Raw genomic sequence first — 19,039 nt, forward strand, 5'->3', positions numbered from 1 at the left:
CTCTGAAAGAAGTAGGCACACTATTTATCTACTCCACCATCTTGGATCTCTCCCTTCATTTTTTAAATTGTGGTAAATAAAAGACATCATATAAAATTTACCATCTTTACCAGTTTTAAATATACAATTCAGTAGTGTTAAGTGTATTCATGTTGTTGTGCAACAGATCTTTTGACTATTGTGACTAATGCTGCTATGAATATGAGTGTGAAAATATCTCTTCAAGATATTGGTATTTGAGATATCAGTTCTTTTGGATATATACCCAGAAGTGGGATTGCTGGATTTTTAATTTTTTTTAAGGAACACAATATGATTTTCCATAGCAATTGCGCCATTTTACAGTCCCACTGGCAGTATACAAGGGTTCTAATTTCTCTATTTCCTTGCCAACACTTCTTTTCTTTTTTTTTATAGTAGCCATCCTAAAGGGTATGCAATGATATCTCATTGTGGTTTTGATTTGCATTTCTCTAATGATAAGTGATGTTGAGCATCTTTTCAGATGCTTATTGGCCATTTGTAACATCATGTTTGGAGAAATGTCTATTGAAGTCCTTTGCCCATTTTTAAATTGGGTTGTTTTTTGTGGTTGTTGAGATGTAGGAGTTCTTTATGTATTCTGGATAGTAACCCCTTATCAGATATATGATTTGCAGATATTTTCTCCCATTTTGTAGTTGTCTTTCCATTCTATTGATTGTGTGTCAATTTTATTGAGATCATGTTTAATTCAGGTAAACCTAGGTGGAAATGAAATCTTTATGATGGTAAGTATTGAAAGAACTATGTAAAAATGTTATTCATTTATTGTATGAAATACTAGTCTTCTGTTTTTTTGTTGACCTTCTGCCTAGTAGTTTTATTCATTATTCAAAATAGATCATTGAAGTCTCCAACTATTATTGTTGATTTATCTATTTTTTCCTTCAATTCAATCATTTTTTTCTTCATGTATTTTGTAGCTCTATTATCAGGTGCATATATGTTTATAATTGTTATTCTTTCTGTCTCATAACAATTTTGTTTCAAAATCTATTTTGTATGATATTAATAAAACTGCTCCAGTTCTCTATTGACTGGGGTTTGCTTGATATATTTTTCCAAGCCTTTTATTTCAACCTTTTTCTATCTTCGAATTTAAACTGTCTCACATAGATAACATACAGTTAGATTATGTTTTTAAAATTCATTTGACCAATCTCTGCCTTTTAATTAAAGTGTTTAATCCATTTACATTTAATGTAATTGCTGATAAAATAGGATTTATGTCTGCCATTTTTCTTTGTGTTTTCTATATGTCTTATTTTTTTGTTTTTGTGTTTGTTCCTGTATTCTTCCATTACTGCCTTTTTTGTGTTAAATCAATTGTTTCCAGTGTACCTTTTAAGTTTTGTTGTTGTTGTTACTTAATTTTTGAGTCATTTTGTTAGTGGTTGCCCTGAGAATTACAATTAATATCTTAATTTAAAATAATCTAATTTAGATGAATACCAATTTTAAAAGTCAATGCTCCAATATAGCACCATTCCCTCTCCTCTCTTTTCTTATATCTTTGTCAATCACAGTATATGTTTTTACATTATAAAGCCATCAACACAGTTTTATAACTACTGCTGTATGTAGTTTCTTTAATAGATTTTATTTTTAGAGAAGTTTTAGTTTTACAGCAAAAGCAGAAATTACAGAGTATCTATATACTTCCTGCCCCCCACATATGCAGTTGTCTTTTAAATTAGATAGCAAAACAAAATAGTTACAAACAAAAATACATATGTAATGTCTTTTATACTTACCTGCATGGTTACTTTTACAGTCCTCTTTATTTCTTCAAATGGATTTGAATCACTGTCTTGTGTTCTTTCACTTTAGACTAAAGGATTCCCATTAATCTTTCTAGTAGGAAAGATCTGTTAGTGATGAATTCTCTCAGTTTTTGTTTATCTAGAAATGTCTTAAATCATCCTTCACGTTTACTAAATTTTAATTTATCGTTCATATTTGAAAGATAGTTTTGCTGGATATAGAATTTTTGTTTGACAGTTGTTTTCTTTCAGAACTTTGAACATGTCATTTCACTGCCTTCTGATCTCCATGGTTTCCAATGAGAAGTCGGCTGTTAATCTTATTGAGGATCCCTTGTCTGTGATGAGTTTCTTCTCTTGTTGCCTCCCAGATTCTTTCTTTTTTTTTTTCATCAGCAACAGGTTTTATTTGTCACCATGAAAAGTTTGATTTTTAAACAGATTTTTTGGACTGAGGCCCTCATATCCATCAGCTCGTTCAACTTTAGCATCTGTCTCATCTCCAGTAGCTTTTCCAGAGCTGCTACCTTCACCATGAAGCTCCATGAGTTTTCTCAATTCAAACTTGGGCTTCTTCAGCATTTTGACATCATGGAGAGGACAAATAGATTGGCAAGCTTTTTCAATGTCTTTTCCAGTGCTATCGGGAATCAATTCATTGACCACTTCTTTCAAGTCATTTGTCTGCACCTCTTGAGTCATGATTTCCATCATCTTCTTCCAGATATGGCAGACCTGTTGATGCTGAGCATAAGAAGTCTTCCGAATCTGAATATTGCATTTTTTAGTAAGACCAACACAGAGCAGATGAAGCAAATAACCATTGGTAATCTTAACATCAACATGAGCTTCAATCGTGGTCTGCCATTTTTTGACCATGGAGCACATTTTGTCATGGATAAGATCCATGCCATGGAAATTAGTCAGGCAATTTTTGCCCTGAATATCCCCAGTAATTAACTTGAATTTTCTAAATGCAACTTCATCATTCTGCAGATCAGCTAGGCTCACTTCAAAAACACGACCCTTGAGACCATCAGATGCAATTTTGGTTCCTTGAGTTCTTGTGACTAGTGTTTTCCCAATATTTCTTATATTGAACATAGCTGGTGCTTTCACATCATACCAATCTTTCTTAGAAAATGGGTCAACCACTTTTTTTTTGGCTCCCTTCTTGCCACCTTTCATAAGGCGCTTATTCATGCTGACCGCCTAGATGCTGCTCAGAAAGCCAAAAAAATCCCCAGATTCTTTTTTCATCTTCGTCTTTTAACAGTTGAGTCTATGTGTGTATCCCTTTGAGTTCATACTACTTGGAGCTCATTAAGCTTCTTGGATATGCAGAATAAGGTTTTTCATCAAATTTAGGGGGTTTTAGCCATTATTTATTCAAACTTTCTTTCTGCCTATTTCCCTTTCCTCTTTCCTGCTGGGACTCCCATAATGTGTATGTTGGTATTAGGCTCTATTCACTTTTTGTCATTCTTTTTTCTTTCTGCTCCAGAACTTGTTAATCTCAATTGACTTATCTTCAAGTTCACTGTATTTTTTTCCTTCTGTCAACTCAGATATTCTGTTGAGTTGCTCTAGAAATTTTTCATTTCAATTATTGTCATTTTCAACTCCAGCATTTAAATTTGGTTCATTTAAAATAATTTTTATCTCTTTATTAATGTTCTCTATTTGGTGAAATATCATTCCCATACTTCTCTTTAATTTTTTAGACGTAGTTTTCTTTAGTTCTTTAAACATGTGTATAATAGCTGATTTAAAGTTTTCTTTAGTAAATCTAACATGGGGCTTTCTTGAGGACACTTTCTTGTTACTTTGCATGTCTCATAATTATTTGTTGAATACTGGATATTTTAATAATATAATGTGGTAACTCTGGAAATCAGACCCCCTCTTCCAATGTTTACTGTTGTTGCTGTTACTTTTTGTTTGTTCAGTGACTTTCCAGGACCAATTCTATAAAGTCTGTATTCCTTGTCATGTGTAACCACTAAAGTTTCTGTTCTTTTAGCCTAGTGGTCAGCTCATAATTGAACAGGCACTTCCTTAAATGCTTTGAACCAATAGGTCTTCAACCCTTTGCCTAAAGATTCTGTGTGTATGTTGGAGCATGCCTTCAATACTCCAGCAACTTACTGCTATGCCTTAATTTTCACTTCCTGCTTATGTAGGGTTTCAAGGTCAACCAGAGATGAGAGATTAAGGAGGGCCTTCTGAGATCTTCCCTGCATATACACATGGCCATTTAAATCTCCAGGAATGTGTAAAAGCTTTTCAGAGCTCCCACAAACATCTCATTCCCACTTTTCCTAGACTCCTGTATGCCCCAACTAGTATTACTGCCTCATGCAACAGCAGTGTGGAACAGTTGCCACTGGTTGTTTTCAACAAACACCCTGAAAATAGGGCGTTTTTCACTAAGCAAGCTCTGAATCAGGTCAAAAAACAAGTACTGAGAATGAGTCTGTCAGGGAGCTGCCAGGCAGATCAAATAGTGACAATTATCTGGAAATTCATACTGCTGAGAAGTTTCAAGCCCATTCTGTCATTTCCAGTAGTTACCAGACTGCTGTTTTTCACAATTACCATGGTTTCAAGGCTGCTGGTTTTTAAGGCTACCACAGAGCTGGGGAGAGGGGTATGGGAATAGGGCAAATTAAAACACTGAAAGTTTTCTGCTGTTACTAAGAGTCAGGCATTTTCTTAAACAAATACTCCTTCACTTGTTGCAAACCTTTTGTTAATTTCAAGGACTCTGAAAAAGTAAATTTTGACAGTTTTTACCTATGTTCCTGTTGCTTTATGGAGGAACAAATTTTCAGAGGTCTTTGCTCTGCAATTCTCAAAGTTCTGTCTCTGTAATTGATATTTTTAATTTGAGTACAGGATTTTACATTGTTCCCTGTTAAAAGTGATTTGGGGGTTTTGGTCCAGCATTCATCATGTCACAGTAAATTTGACTCTTGAATTCCATCATGAATCAGTAAGCACCTGCTGTGGGGCAGGCCCTGTGATGGATGCTCAGGAGAAGGAAGAGAAGTTTAAACAATGCTTCCTGCCCTTTGAGAGCTTACAGAGCAGCTGGGGCAAACATAATTATGATCATTATAATTTTTAAAATAAGAGGAAATAGAGAACGATGTAAGGGTTTAAGACAATACTATCCAATAGAACTTTCTGTGATGGCAACATTCTGTGGTAGCCAATAACCACGTGAGCCAGTTGGGCACTTGAAATGTAACTGCTGTGACAGAGGGACTGAATGTTTAATTTTATTTAATTTTTAATTAATTAAAATTTAAATAGCCGCATTAAAATGGCTATTGGACACCAAGGCTCTAAGATTAAATATTTGTTTGATTGGCTGGATGACTGTGTAGGAGTTGGGTGCGGAAGATTCCCTCCCCTAGGAGGCCCACAGCTCTCCTCCTCTGGCTCCCAGGGGTGGACAGGAGCTGTGGGCTATGGACACTGTCTGGCATGTAGTTGTGCCTGGTGCACAATGGGTATCATTCAGTGACTGTTCAAACAGGTCATCTGAACCACCTGGCAGAGATAAGCTTAAGTCTGCCGTGTTGGTGGCAAACTTAGACCCCAATTCCTAGATCAAGTACAACGTGACCAATGGAATTTGATGAGAAGCGGTTGTTCGAGCTGTGAAAGAATAAGCCCCCCTTCCTAATCCAATGGTCAGTGGAACATGCCTTGTTTTTCTCTGCAGCCACAAAACAAGCCCATGATAGCATTTGTTGTGTTCTTCTACCCTTTCTAGCAGGGTCTCTTTACTCCCACATTGATGCTGCAGGTACAGGCTTCGGTCTCGGGTCCGGTCTGGCAATTCCCCTTGAGGTCCCACAACCTCCCTGCTGAGTCAGTGCTGACATGGAATTGAAGTTTTCCCTCTGGCCTGCAGAATTAACTGCACTTCCTTCCGCTGTCCCGCCCCTTTCAGAGCTGGGAGCGTTTGAGGGAGGGAGAAGCAGAGGGGGTTCATGTGAGAGTCCCCCATGTGCCCTGGGGTTCCTGTGGACTGGGCTGCCAATCACAAAGGCAAGAGTCTCCCAGCCACCCCTGCTTCAGAGCAAAGGCTTAAGGGAAGACATCTGGGTAGCTGAAAGCAAACTTGAGATCAGAGTGATCCCCATGCTGAGCCTGAAGTGAAGCTGCGGACAATGTCCCCAGAGGATACTAGAGGAGAGAGGGAATGCAGGCAGGAGGAAGCCTGGGGACCATACTAGGTAGAGTGGGAGACGGCTAATGATTGAACTGTCTGCAATTTGAATAATGAATTCTCACCATAAAGCTAAGAGCTATTCAGGGTTAGGGGGCTCAAGTCAGCCTGGAATGTCTGGCCATATGACTCGGAGCGAGGTCTCACCTCTCTCCACTTCAGTTTCCTCATTTGTAAAATGGAGCTGACTCTTAGCCCCAGCTTGTAGGGATGTTGTGACGTTAAGTAAGAAGCATTTTCACAATGCACAGCACAGTGCCTGCCACAATATCATTTATTACCACCTCGCCTTCACCTTGATTGACCATCTTGAGGGTAAGTGCAACTGAGCCTCAACAGCAACAAGAAAGTAAGTCGGAGCCAGGGAAGAACTTCCTGAATCTGACCACAGTCAGAGATGAGCAGAAGAGGAATGTGAGCCTCTGCCAGGGGCCCTGGAGTATCAGGGTTGGTAATGAGTCTGTCTCTGAATAGGAAGCCTTCTGTATGTTCTCTCCACCTTGGGTCACTGGCACATTGTGGAAGGTGCCAGGCCTTGCCAGCATGCCCTCTGTCTCTCCCATGATTCATAAATAAGAGGTGCCAAGATCTCTGGCTTTGGAGTCTGGTTCACCTGCCCAAGGACGAGGAGCACACAACTTCTTCCCTTCAGTCTCAGGACCCCCACCTTCTTCTTTATGTCCCCAGATGACTCACAAGCACACCTTCTTCCTCTGTGGCTTCCATCTGCCCAACCATCCCCAGGTCCCCACCCATCCTACTTTTTTTTCCATCCCTCCTCCTCTTCTTCCCATACTGTGTTCACTGAAGACTCCCTGGACTGAGAGTACATTCAAGGGACATGTGTATCTCTGTGCCCACACAGGCACAAATGGGCTTCATGCTCAGGTGACCCACTGTAACCACACTCCAGCCTGTCCCTGCCACTCCATGTGGGGTGCCCAGAGGCCTCCCATTAGCACCCTCTCCACCTCTCCCCTCAGGCCCCATTAGGGGAAAGTGGAGTCACCACCTCTCTTCATGGGCAGCTGGGGGCCCCTTAGCAGTCTCTGCACCTCCTTTCCCCCTCTCCTCAGGCCCTATGCCCAGCCCTGAGGTTTGGAGAGCCTAGTAAGTGCCCTATCAACATGTTAATCAAATTACTTAGGAGCTAAAATTGACGCTGTTCATTAATTATACAAGATTATGCTAATTGTGCATGCAAATACATGCAGGGGAACAGAAGGTGTTCAGGCGCATGGTGGGCCATTAGCATAGAGGATGGGGTTCTGGTGCATTGGCATGCTAATGTATGCACCCTAGCTATTTATAGACCCCCAGCCCATCTGCACTGCAGCCACCTCTGCCCTAGTAAGGATCATGGTGGGGAGGCCAGGTCCAGGTGGCTATGGACCTGGGGACACTGGGCCTTGGCTGCTGCCCCAGGCCAAGACCAGGAAGTAGCATGGTCCACCCCCATCAGGGCCACCCCCACCTGGGCCTTGACTATTGCACCAACCTCACCATTCCTTCTCTGGCCTTGGCCCTTTGGTACGTGTTTCTTCCTGGAGGCAAAATGACTCCTCCAAATGACACAGCCAGTAAGTCACCAGTGACTCCCCATCACCCACAGGGTCCACAGCCTGTATGATTTGCTGCCAACCCCTCCAGGCACTGGTCCTCAGCTGCCCTCCTCCATCTTGTCAGGCACCGCTGGGAAAGTGTGCCATGCATGCCACCTGTCTCTTGGTAGGGTTGTTATTCCCTTAGCATTGAGGGCTCCTGACTTCTTCTCTTCAAGGGAAAATGCCCCTGGTCCTCCAAGACACAAAATGCCCAAGATCACATGTGACCTCCAGGACCCCTTCCACCTCTCCCAGGCAGAGTGGTACTATAGATTACACTTGGCAAGTTATTCTGCCGTGCCTACCTCTCTATCTTATTGGCTGTACTTTAAGTTTCTCTTTTACCTGCTGGATTATACTTTCCTTAAGATCTTATTCACCTCTAGATTCCACTGTCTGACACACAGAAGGTGTTTCATACATCTTTTTAAATGGGTGTATAGAATGAATGAGAGAATGAATGTTCTAGTCACCTGTACCCTCCTCTGAGTTCCTTGTTTCCAGCAAACAAGGAAAACAGTGGCGAGCACAGACCCTGCCACAGAAGATGTTTTGTTTCTTCTGAGCCCTTTGGGATGAAAATCAATGGAGGATTCCCCCACACACACTTTTCCCCATCTCAGGCTGCGGTGCCAACTTTCGACTTGGAAATAAATATCTAGTTTTATTCTACCCTTTGCTCTCAATCTGCTTCCTTTCCCAAGGCTTTCACAGGATACTCTGTTGTTTTGAACACCCTGCCCCAACTCTTGTGTCCATCCACACTACTTCCTCCTTCTCCATCGTACTGTTCAATATGGTAGCCACGAGCCGCATGTGACTATTTCAATTAATTAAAAAGAAATAAAATTTTTAATTTAGTCTCAGTCACACTAGCCACATGCCAAGTGCTCAGTAGCCACTAGTGGATATCACTTTGGAAGAAGTTCTATTGGACAGAACTTTTAATTCATTCCCTTGCTCCTGACAGTCCTATAGCTGCAAGTGCCCTTAGGCTCAATGCAGCTCTATCAGTTACTAACAACTTTCTCTTTAGAAGTGGGAGCAATTTCAACACCAAGTAAGCATCTCTCGGGGATGTAGGGAGCAAAAGGCTGGTAAAAAGCTCTGTGACCTGGTTTCTTAGGATGAGATTCCTAGAAGCAGAGCTGGAGATGGGGATTCTTGTGAACGTGATGTGTGGGAGGAGAGCTCTGGGGAGAAAAAGAGTGAGCGAAGCAGGACCAGGCAGAAGGAGTTAGCAAGAAGATGGTCTCAGCTGGAGTCTAGCTCCAGCCTGATTCTTTGGGGAGCTCTGAGGTATGAATAACACTAAGAGTTGCTCATCCTTGTGATGTCAGTCTGTTTTGGCTGTGGGAACATAAGCATCTTGCTGAAGATAATTCTCAGGTCGCCGTGAGCCCTTTGACAGCCAACACCCACAGAAGTGTGGGGTGAGGGAATCGAGACAGGCACCATATGGTACCTGGACACTGCCTCCCAAAGAGCAGTTCCATCCCACTGCTCTCCAGCCCCTGAGCACCCAGAGTTTAACAGTGGATTCACATCAATCACCTCCGCACTTTTCTCATCTCTCGTCTCTTTTGAGTAAACCACTGTGCTAGGAGAGCTTTCCTTATGCAGTGATGTCAGCCCTGAGAAGTTTTGTATAACTCTAATGTTTGCACTTGAGTCAGTCCAGCATTTGCTTCTTTGGTAGGGGATATTCTATTGACAAGGAAGTTTTATTTTAATTTCACCTTAAGTAGGTTTTACAGGGAGAAATAAAAGGCATTTATAGAAATGGTTAAGAAGGCTAAGCAGAGTACAGCATTAGGAATAGAGACAGTGGAAATGTATTGGCTGTGTGCAATGTCAGAGGGGTAGTGGATGGGGGTTGGAGGTTGAGTGAGGGATATATAAATGATAAATGTCTAACTATTACATTGTTTTGTGTACCTGAAACTAATAAAAAACAAAATCTAAAAAAAAAGGGCTAAACTAAGTTCAGGGTGTAGTAAGGTAGGTGTGTGAGTGAACTGCTCTTAACGTTTCATTGAAATCACAGGCATCAGAGTCAGGATGCGTAACTACCATCTTTGAATTGCTTTATTAGTTGGATGACCACTGTCCACAGTTCTTCATCTTGTGTTTTATTAACCTTTTTATGATGGAGGATGTTGAACATATAGGCAGAATAGAATAATGAACCGCATGTACCCTTCACTGAACTTCAACACTGATCAACTCTTGGCTCATCTTGGGCAACTGGTCTTTAATCCTGAAAAATCTTCTCAGATTGAGAGCAGTAGTCACAACAGCCAAAGGCCCAAAATAGGGGCAAGGGAAACTGAGTCTCCTTTGCAAGGAGACTGATGAATGTGTAACTTTGAGGAGATGCCCATTCCGTAGCTAACATGGTCCCTGTTTGGCCTGCCTCTTTTGAAGGACAGCTTGCTGCAGGGCCCTGCAACAGAAGCCTTGTAGCTGGGGCTCAGATGGACTGCGAGAACCCCATTTCAGGGACTTTTCTATGATTCCTGTCAACATCAGTGGTGCATAAAGTCCCAAGTTTGTATCCTGATGTTGGCATTGACTGTGACTTTGTAGCTTATTCTTGTTTGTCCTTGGTTTTCTCATCTGCAAAGTGGGAATGATTATAGACTTACACCACCTCGGGACTATGAGAGGATCAAAGATAATGCAAGTGACGGGGTCCGGGCTCTTGCCAAGTGCTTGATAAATTAGACCTGGATGACTTCTTAAATTTTTTTGCACAGTTTTATATTATATTTGTAACTCATACTTGTATTTGTGGTGTTTACTTCTAGTAATTCTAATGGCAGCTCCTGGGACTTTACCGTTCTCTTACCACCCTTTCTGTGGGACCATGCCCCCAAAGAGCCTCATGGCCACAAAGAGGATGTCACTGGGCACAGGTCCTGTCTAACCCAGGGGGCATCTAAAATGCTCACCCTCAAGGGAGATACTCAGATCAGCTAGTGCTGTGGTTGGCCCTTCCCAAGCTAAGGAAAGGGCTCTCCCTTCCAGCTCCATGGGGGGTGGCAGGGCTGCTCAGAAACAACCTCTTCTCCCATCCCCCTATCCTCCCCACCCCCAGCATCATCCAGGCTTGCGGGGAGGGGTAACAGGTGCGTCCCTGATGACAAGCAGGGCTTCATAGCCCAACAAAGTGCACCTCCCTTCCTGCCTAGGATGGGAGGCCCCAGAGCAAAATGGCTCGATCCTCACTTACCCAGACCCTGCCAAGCTCTCTTCCTTCCAGCGAAGTATGGAAAGGAGTGGAGGTAAGAAAGGAGGAAGGGAGAAGAAATGGGATATGTGAAAAAAACTGAATAAGATTGCCAAATTAAATACAAAGCTATTTAATGTCCATAGGACAATAAAACTTGTAACTTTTAGAACTAATTTCTCTACTAAACAAAAATTATTTGTAAACAAAAATCCTTTACATCTTATCAGTTTTCTGTAGATTGGCACCTAACTTTGCAGCATCTGGACCCCAATCAATAGCAAATATGAGTCAAAGTTACTTTCCCTTGGAGAATCAGCTAAATCTTAGATGACTTTGTTATCATAATACTCTAGAGCAGCAGTGTCGGTATAAATATAATGCAAGCCACACATGTAATTGAAAATTTTCTAGTAGCCACAATTTTTTAAGAAGTAACTGATCGCAGTAATTGTGACAATATATTTTATTTAACCCAATATATCCAAAATACCATTTCAACATGTAATCAATACCAAAAAATTTACTGAGATATTTTACATTCTTTTTTTCTAATGAAACAATTGAAATCTGATGTGTGTTTTATACTTACAGCACATCTCAATTCAAACTAACCACATGTGAAGTGCTCAATGCCACACAGGGCTGGTGGCTGTCGAATGGGATAGTGAAGCTCTAAAGCAGTGCTTCTTAAACTTTAGGGAGCATCAGAATCACCTGGAGGGCTTATGAAAACACGGATGGCTAGACCCCCTCCCACCCCGAGAGTTTCTGACTCAACAGATCTGAGGTGGGACCTGAGATTCTGCGTTTCTAGCAAGTTCCCAGGTGCTGCTGCTGCTGCTGGTCTGGGTACCACACTTTGAAAACCACTGTCCCAGGATAACTTTGAAAGGATTCACGGTCTTTTTTTTGTTTGCCTTATTTGCAAGTTGTGGATAGTTTTTCTCAACAGCCCTGAGGCTGGCTGTGACCAGGGGAGGTGCTGCAGCGTCAGCAGGCCATCTGGAAAGTGTGTGCATCGGCTGGGCCTCTGATGGGGGGTGGGCGGGGAGCAGCCTCATGGACTACCAGTCGGTAGTGGGTGAGATTTCAGCATCTCCACCATCGATGACATCAGTTGTGTGTGGCTCTGAGCTAGAGGCTCAGGGGAAAAGGAAAAGGAGACTAACTCTCATCACCCCCACAGAGAGCCCAGGCCTTGTGTGGCTGCTTCTTACTCAACACTACTCTGCAGGTAATGTCAACCAGGCTCAAAAACTGAGATGTCTTGGAGTAGGTCCACATAGATGGAGGTGCTGGCAGGACCGTGGGGTTCTCAGGATGGGCTGGTCCCTGAAGCCTAGAGTGGCCAGAAAAGGCTGGTAGACAAGAAGTGGGAATTGGTGTCGACCCAAAGGACAACTACAATCTATAATAGAAAGGGAAAGGGTGGGAAGACCTACAGAGCAAGGGCTGTGGAAGGGGTCAAGCGGGGGCTCCCCTAAGGGGAGCCAAGGCCCTGCAGGAGACAGCAGCCTGAGGCATTGGAAGGTCAGAAATAAAGGATGTCCCAGAAACAGTACTGGAAGACGCCTCAGCAACTACCAATTTCTACTTTCCTGGTTCATGGATGAAGTTGGACGCCAGCGATGCAGGATTTACCCCAGGCCACACAGTGAGTTAGTGGCTGGGCGAGAGCCTACATCTCCAGCCCCATCTCAGGGAACCTTCTTCTGGTTTCTGTAGGTTTGGGAGTGGGGTTGGGGGCAGCAGGCATGTGTGTGGATACTTCCTCTATGAGGCACTCCCGTGCTTGTTGCTTCAGCAGTGACATCCAAGGGCTAGCATTAATTCCCATCAGGACAGGGCTTGTGTCCTATCCTGCTTGTGTCCCTCCTCTCTCTGGCACCTTGCAGAGCACTGAGCACATGAATATGGAATTTAAATAAACTGTGTGATTAGAGTGTCTACACTCTATGTCATATAAATGTGGGGCATGCCCGAGGTGACTGCTATGGGCATAGAGGTGTCTACACCATGGGGTGTCTTTTAGGGGTGTAGGAAGTCATTGCTGTGGCACATAATGTGAGATAATGGAGTATCTATACTGTACAGGTATACTATTGGGGAGCATTTGAGATGCCTGCACTTGGGGTCACCTATTGGGTTATATAGGGCATCTATACTGTGGTGACTACCATATACTGTGGTGACTACCATTTGCGGACATATAAACTGTCTGCACTGCAGGGTATCCTATAGGAGTAGATGGGGTGTGTGCACGGTGGGTGTGTACCATTTGGGGTCATATGACATGTCTGTACCTCAGAGTGCTCTAGAAGGGTGTACAGAAGGTCTACGCCATGTGAAAGTATTTTGGGGTGTGTCCACTGTGGGTGGAAATGCATGCTGATGTAATGTCCCTATGGAAAGGGAAACTTTGGGGTTCCCAGAGGGGCACCCATTGTGTGGGAGAATATGACAGGTGTTAAGGGGTCAGCAGTGGGAAAGAGGCAGGGCTTGGAGGGAGGTACATCTCTAGGGAAGTGACTGGTGCCATCACCCAATGAGGGGCTGCTCCCGGGGACACCTGTTTCAGAGGTGGTACCCACCCCTCCCAACACTTGGGGACCCTGTCTTTGGGGACTAGCTTTCAGAGCCTATAACATATCTTCCTCTGAATGTGAATTTCATAAACTTTGGAGGCAACTCTGATGAGTTCAATGTATATTCAAATTTGGGGTTCAAAACCAGGGGATGGTGGTAAAATGAGGGAGCTGGCCAGAGGAGCCAGAGGAGAGTGGCTTAGGAGGCTGTGCCACATGCCAGGACCCTCACACTTTAACCCTGCCCACTAGAGTTTGTAAAGGGCATTTCCCCGGATGCTCAGAGAGTCCCGTAGGGGCTAAGGTAGGTATTAATAGTATTCTGAGTTTACTAAGAGTACAAAACTGCTATTATCCGTGGTTACCTCACTGGAGGGTGGCAGAGCCAAGGCCCCACCATCACAGCCAACTGCCTGGAAGGACTGAAGGTCCAAATACCCATGTGTTTGTGTATAAGGCAGGCTCATCACTGCATATCTGTAATTTTTTTCCCCACGATTACTGTATATGAAAAAGAAGGTATTCACTGTATCTGTACGGTGTGTTTGACAGGTACACCATGTGTATATGATGGGTATAGGCTTGGTGTGATTTTGCTATGTATATAATGGATATAGAATATGTGTGAGAGAAATCTGTTTCACAGGGTGTGTGTGTACTGGAATAGGGGGTCTGGTGTGTGAGAGTGAGATCTGCTGTGTGTGAGGGGGATTTGTTTGGGGGGATATGCTTGCTATATGTGATGACTGTACCGTATTTGTAATGACTAAATTTTAGGTAATCATATACAACATAAAATGGTGTATTAATGCATATATTCTCATATTCTTTCTGTGCTTATATGTAGGATGGGCATACACTGTGCATGATGGGTATAGACTACGTCTGTGATGAATAAAACATGTGCGCGATAAGGATAGGTGTATGTGGAGTACATACTGTATATGCTTCTTTGAAGGGTATACTCTGAGTGTGGTGGGTATACACTATGATGGCCGTGTTTTGTGAGTAACAGTATATAAGGCATATACGATGTATAGAATGCAGATACTGTTTATGACAAGTATACACTGTGTGGGTGATGGACACACTCTGGGGGAGGGATATGCTATGTGATATGGGTGTACTATCCGTGTGATGGGCATATACTATGATAAATATACATGGAGTGGGGTAAGTGTGAGTACCTGCTGCATATGGAGTATACACTGTGTGGTGTGCATTATTCATGAGTAATAGGTATATACAGTATATGTCATGGACATATTCTTTATGAATATACTTTGTGTGGGTGTGATGAGTATACATTTTGTGAGACAAATAAGCACGCTGTAATCCTACGCTGGGGGATATTCTGTGTAGTGATGTAGTCGTTGGGATGGGTCTACTCCATGGGTATCAGGCACTCTGTGATGGGAATATGTGGTGTGTGTCTACATGTGAGCAGGCAGAGGGGAGTCACCCTGCTGGGAAGAGGCATGGCAGGGAGCAGTTGGATCTCCATCTGTTTCCAGAACCCCCAAACCGTTGAGCCCACCAACCACACTGTTTCAGGTTCTTCCTCAAGTTCTTCCTCAAATGCAACCAGAACTGCCTAAAGAACGCAGGGAATCCCAGAGACATGCGCCGCTTCCAGGTGGGTCTGGGGAGGGGGTTCCCACCCTACAAACCTGCCCTTTCCTGATAGTAGGAGTTGTGGGGAGGCTGTGGCCCTGCCACTCTGGGAAAGGCCCCCCCGAGGGCAGATCCCTGACCGCCCCTGTGCTTCAGGCCTGGTGCCTGCTGGGGGTGGGGCAGCTCCATCTCAACTTAAGCTGGCTGCCAAGGGAGGCTTCATTAAAGCCCCACTTAAGGAGATGCTAATTGTGACATTTTTACATGATTAACGACCCAGCTAATTTGCATAGCATGAAGCGGAGAGCAGCTGCCCTTAGCACACCCCCAACCTGCACACCTCTCCCAGTGAAGGGGGGTGAAGAAGGAGGCAGGCCCAATTTCCTCCCAGGGGTGGGGGCTCTTGCTGATGGGGGCTGAAGCTGTTCCCCCAATCAAAACTCTCACTCCCACTCGCCTAAGACCCATTCCTGCCTTGGAGCCCCAGGGATACAACCTGGGTGTATGTGTGCAAAAACAGTAGCCAATCCCACCAAGGACCAGTTTTTTTTTCCAGGGCTCTTGATTTTTCTGGCTCCTGCGGGGTCAGTGTCCCTGGGCAGCCAGAGATTGTGCATCTGGGGGTGTCACCTGACACAACTGGCCCACCTTCCACTTCCACCAGCTCAGCCCCTGAGGGGCTGAAGCTCTTCCCCAAGCCAGTGACCCTTGAATTCCAGCATCCAGCCACGGCATCAAGTTGCTGGTGCCCCACAAGAGTTCCCTTCCGGGAGCCCCGAGGGCCCCAGCCAGGCTGGCCTCCGCTCTCCCCACAGGTGGTGGTGTCCACGACGGTGAGCGTGGACGGCCACGTGCTGGCCGTGTCCGACAACATGTTTGTGCACAACAACTCCAAGCATGGCCGCAGGGCGCGCCGCCTGGACCCCTCCGAAGGTCAGGACCCCTGGCCCACCCCGGCTGCCACAGGCCCAGCCAACCCCCAGTCCCCACCTTGGCGCCCGCCCCTGACCCAGCTCCTCTCCTGCCTCCCAGCTGCCACCCCCTGCATCAAGGCCATCAGCCCTGGGGAGGGATGGACCACGGGCGGCGCCACCGTCATTGTCATCGGCGACAACTTCTTCGACGGGTTGCAGGTCGTGTTCGGGAACGTGCTCGTGTGGAGCGAGGTGGGCCACTCCAGCCAGTCTCCCTCCGGGCCTCCGGGCTGGGCCCTCCCGTCTCCAGGTCGGAACTCACAGGCCTCCCCTCTCCCCTCGCAGCTCATCACGCCCCACGCCATACGGGTGCAGACGCCTCCGCGGCACATTCCGGGGGTGGTGGAGGTGACTCTGTCCTACAAGTCCAAGCAATTTTGCAAGGGAGCCCCCGGCCGCTTTGTCTACACAGGTAAGGAGTGGGGGAGGGAGGAGGGAGGAAAGCCTAGGGTCGAAGGACTGGGCACCACCCACCCTGCGGTGTGAGCCTTGGTCCCCGAGTTAGCCAAGGTCAACAATTTGGCCAGGCCCCCTAGCGCTCGCTGACCTTCCCGCCTCAAGCCCACCCCCGAATGCCCTAAGACCCCTCCTCGCTCCCGACCTTCTTTCCCTGTGCTTCTCTGTCTTTCTTCCTGGTTCCTCAGTTCCCTGCTTGGCGCTGAGTCTCCGCCCTTTACCTTCACTCTGCTTCAAGCCTTCTCGCCAGGGTGTATAAAACTTCCCACTCCCCAGAGTCTAGAACATTTCCACGGGATGTTTATTTCAAACGTGCCCCCAAATAGGCTCGCTGATCCAGGATCCTCTCCACTCCACCCCCTTACCCTCCCTAGCCCAAGCCAGCCACTTTTTCCCATCTCCCCCACCCCATCCAAAAGATATTCACCTTGCCCTTCACGGGCCTCCCGCCACTCTGTAGTGAGCCTACTTACTATCAGGGAATTCCGGTCTAACAGGGGGCAGCAGAGCTGTGAACACAGTGTGCGGTGGGTGGAGATACACGGTGAAGGGGGTGGCGGCCCGGGGATACGTCCTGGCGGGAGAGCGGGCTAAATGGGACGGGAGGGAGGAATAGGAATAGGGAGATAGCGATGGGGAAGGAAAGGGTCCCGGGAGAAAGAATGCAGGTGCAAAGACCCTGGAATGAGCACTTTACCCTTTGGGGTAAACTAAAGGAAATTCTCTCAATCTGGAGTTGGAGGTGCAGATAGGTAAGGCTTTGACGCTGGTTGAGTTGGAGGTGAGCTTGGGGTGAGGAGGAAATGGAAGAGGAGAGGAGAGCGTCCGGAGCGTCCGGAGCCTGGGTTTTCCCGAGAGCTCTGGGCGTGGCCAGTTCCTTCCCTGTTCAGGTGCTGAGAGTCCACCTGAGTTGTGATCATCGGAGACTGTTGTTTGTTTTTTTAACATAATCATTTGCTCCTGATAAGACCAAATGCAACAAGAAAACTCTTCCTCCAGTCCTGCCCCCAGGAATATAGAAGCTAATATGTCTATACGGTAGTTTCCTTTGTTTCTAATAAAACAGGGATTGAGGAAACTTCGAACCTCGCTGACCTGTAGGCCCGGAGTTTTCCGACAGGTTTGGGCTGGGCGTGGTGGAGGGGTCTGCAGTTAGGCTCCTGGATTAGTGGCAGGTGGGCTTGGCCCTGCGCGGGGCGCTGGGAGTGGGCGTCCTCCAAACGCCGCCCCTCTCCCCAGCCCTGAACGAGCCCACCATTGACTACGGATTCCAGAGGCTACAGAAAGTCATTCCCAGACACCCCGGAGATCCAGAGAGGCTGCCCAAGGTACTCGGAGGGGCACAGCGGGGCGGGGATCAGGGTGTCCAGGGACCGAGGTGGGAGGAGGGGGCATCCGGCCCCTCTGTCGCCTCCAGGGACTGCCAAGGGGTCCCGCTGTCTCCTCCCCTGCCCCAGGAAGTGCTGCTGAAGCGGGCGGCCGACTTGGCGGAGGCCCTGTACGGAGTGCCCGGCGGTAACCAGGTACGGCGCTGCCGGTTGTGTCCTAGCGCCGCCAGGAGGGGCTGTCTCCCTCCCCGCGCCTGCGGCTCCCCGGGCCACGCCCTGCTCTTTTCCTCGCAGGAGCTCCTCCTGAAGCGGGCGGCGGACGTGGCCGAGGCTCTGTACAGCGCCCCCCGAGCCCCCGCACCGCTCGGACCCCTGGCTCCCAGCCATCCGCACGCCGCCGTCGTGGGTATCAACGCCTTCAGCAGCCCACTGGCTATCGCCGTCGGGGACGCCACGCCAGGCCCGGAGCCGGGTGCGTCCCGCAGTCCCCCGCACTCGGACGGCCCCTTCCCTGCGGCACTGCGTCTCTGACCGCCGCTCTCTCGCAGGCTACGCGCGCAGCTGCAGCAGCGCGTCCCCCCGCGGGTTCGCGCCCAGCCCCGGCTCGCAGCAGAGCAGCTACGGCAGTGGCCTCGGAGCTGGCCTCGGCGGCTACGGGGCACCAGGCGTGGCCGGCCTCGGCGTGCCCGGGTCCCCTAGCTTCCTCAATGGCTCCACGGCCACCTCACCCTTCGCCAGTGAGTGTCCCCTGCCCGCGGAGGGAGGGACTGGGGCCCTCGGGCGCAGAAGGGGACCCTTGGGGGGAGGGGGTTCCGGCACCTGTCCCTTGAGGATCAACCCTGGCCTTGGCTTTGGAAGCCGGTCCGGCCCTGCGCGTGAAACCTTTCTCCGACGTTAGGTACCCGCCCCTCAACCCCACCCCTCGGCTTCACATCCCAGACCCTGGGACCGGAGCAGTTCTTGCACCTTGAGCTCTCTTTGCTGACTCCAGTGGTACACATTGCTTCTAGCCCTCCCCTCCTCCTGAAACGGGCTTTAACTAGGGGACGTCCCGCTGAAACCTGGCGGACCGCCACGTTTCGGTCTTATGACAAGACTTGGGGAGGAGGCTGGCGCCCCCTGCCGGAAGCCTGAGGGAACTCGGGGCTCAAGAAAAAGGGGGCTTTCCCCTGGCTCTACACTCCTCTGGACGCTT

The 19,039-nt window shown here is 47.0% G+C and overlaps 2 protein-coding genes across 7 annotated transcripts in view; one reads left to right on the plus strand and one right to left on the minus strand.

Moving 5' to 3' along the window:
* Nucleotides 1-19,039, plus strand: part of EBF4 (EBF family member 4) — a gene marked incomplete at its 5' end in the record, with an annotated part of 54,086 nt that overhangs the window by 28,525 nt on the left and 6,522 nt on the right. For 4 of the 6 annotated variants that reach the window (XM_081034303.1, XM_081034305.1, XM_081034302.1 and 1 more), the window contains 7 exons: nt 15,027-15,108; nt 15,902-16,019; nt 16,119-16,252; nt 16,346-16,472; nt 17,756-18,039; nt 18,139-18,316; nt 18,393-18,581. In XM_081034303.1, coding sequence (XP_080890429.1) covers nt 15,027-15,108; nt 15,902-16,019; nt 16,119-16,252; nt 16,346-16,472; nt 17,756-18,039; nt 18,139-18,316; nt 18,393-18,581 — 1,112 coding nt within the window. The remainder of the gene's footprint in view (nt 1-15,026; nt 15,109-15,901; nt 16,020-16,118; nt 16,253-16,345; nt 16,473-17,755; nt 18,040-18,138; nt 18,317-18,392; nt 18,582-19,039) is intronic. The other 2 variants (XM_081034307.1, XM_081034306.1) reach the window with 1 other exon arrangement.
* LOC308490726 (small ribosomal subunit protein eS1-like) lies at nt 2,211-3,011 on the minus strand (the record flags this gene model as incomplete). Its single annotated transcript, XM_081033339.1, has 1 exon — nt 2,211-3,011. Exon 1 carries the CDS (start codon nt 3,006-3,008, stop codon nt 2,211-2,213), a length of 798 nt encoding a protein of 265 aa, XP_080889465.1. The 5' UTR covers nt 3,009-3,011.

This window comes from Rhinolophus hipposideros, assembly GCF_964194185.1.
Source record: "Rhinolophus hipposideros genome assembly, chromosome: 22".
Lineage (NCBI taxonomy): Eukaryota > Metazoa > Chordata > Mammalia > Chiroptera > Rhinolophidae > Rhinolophus > Rhinolophus hipposideros.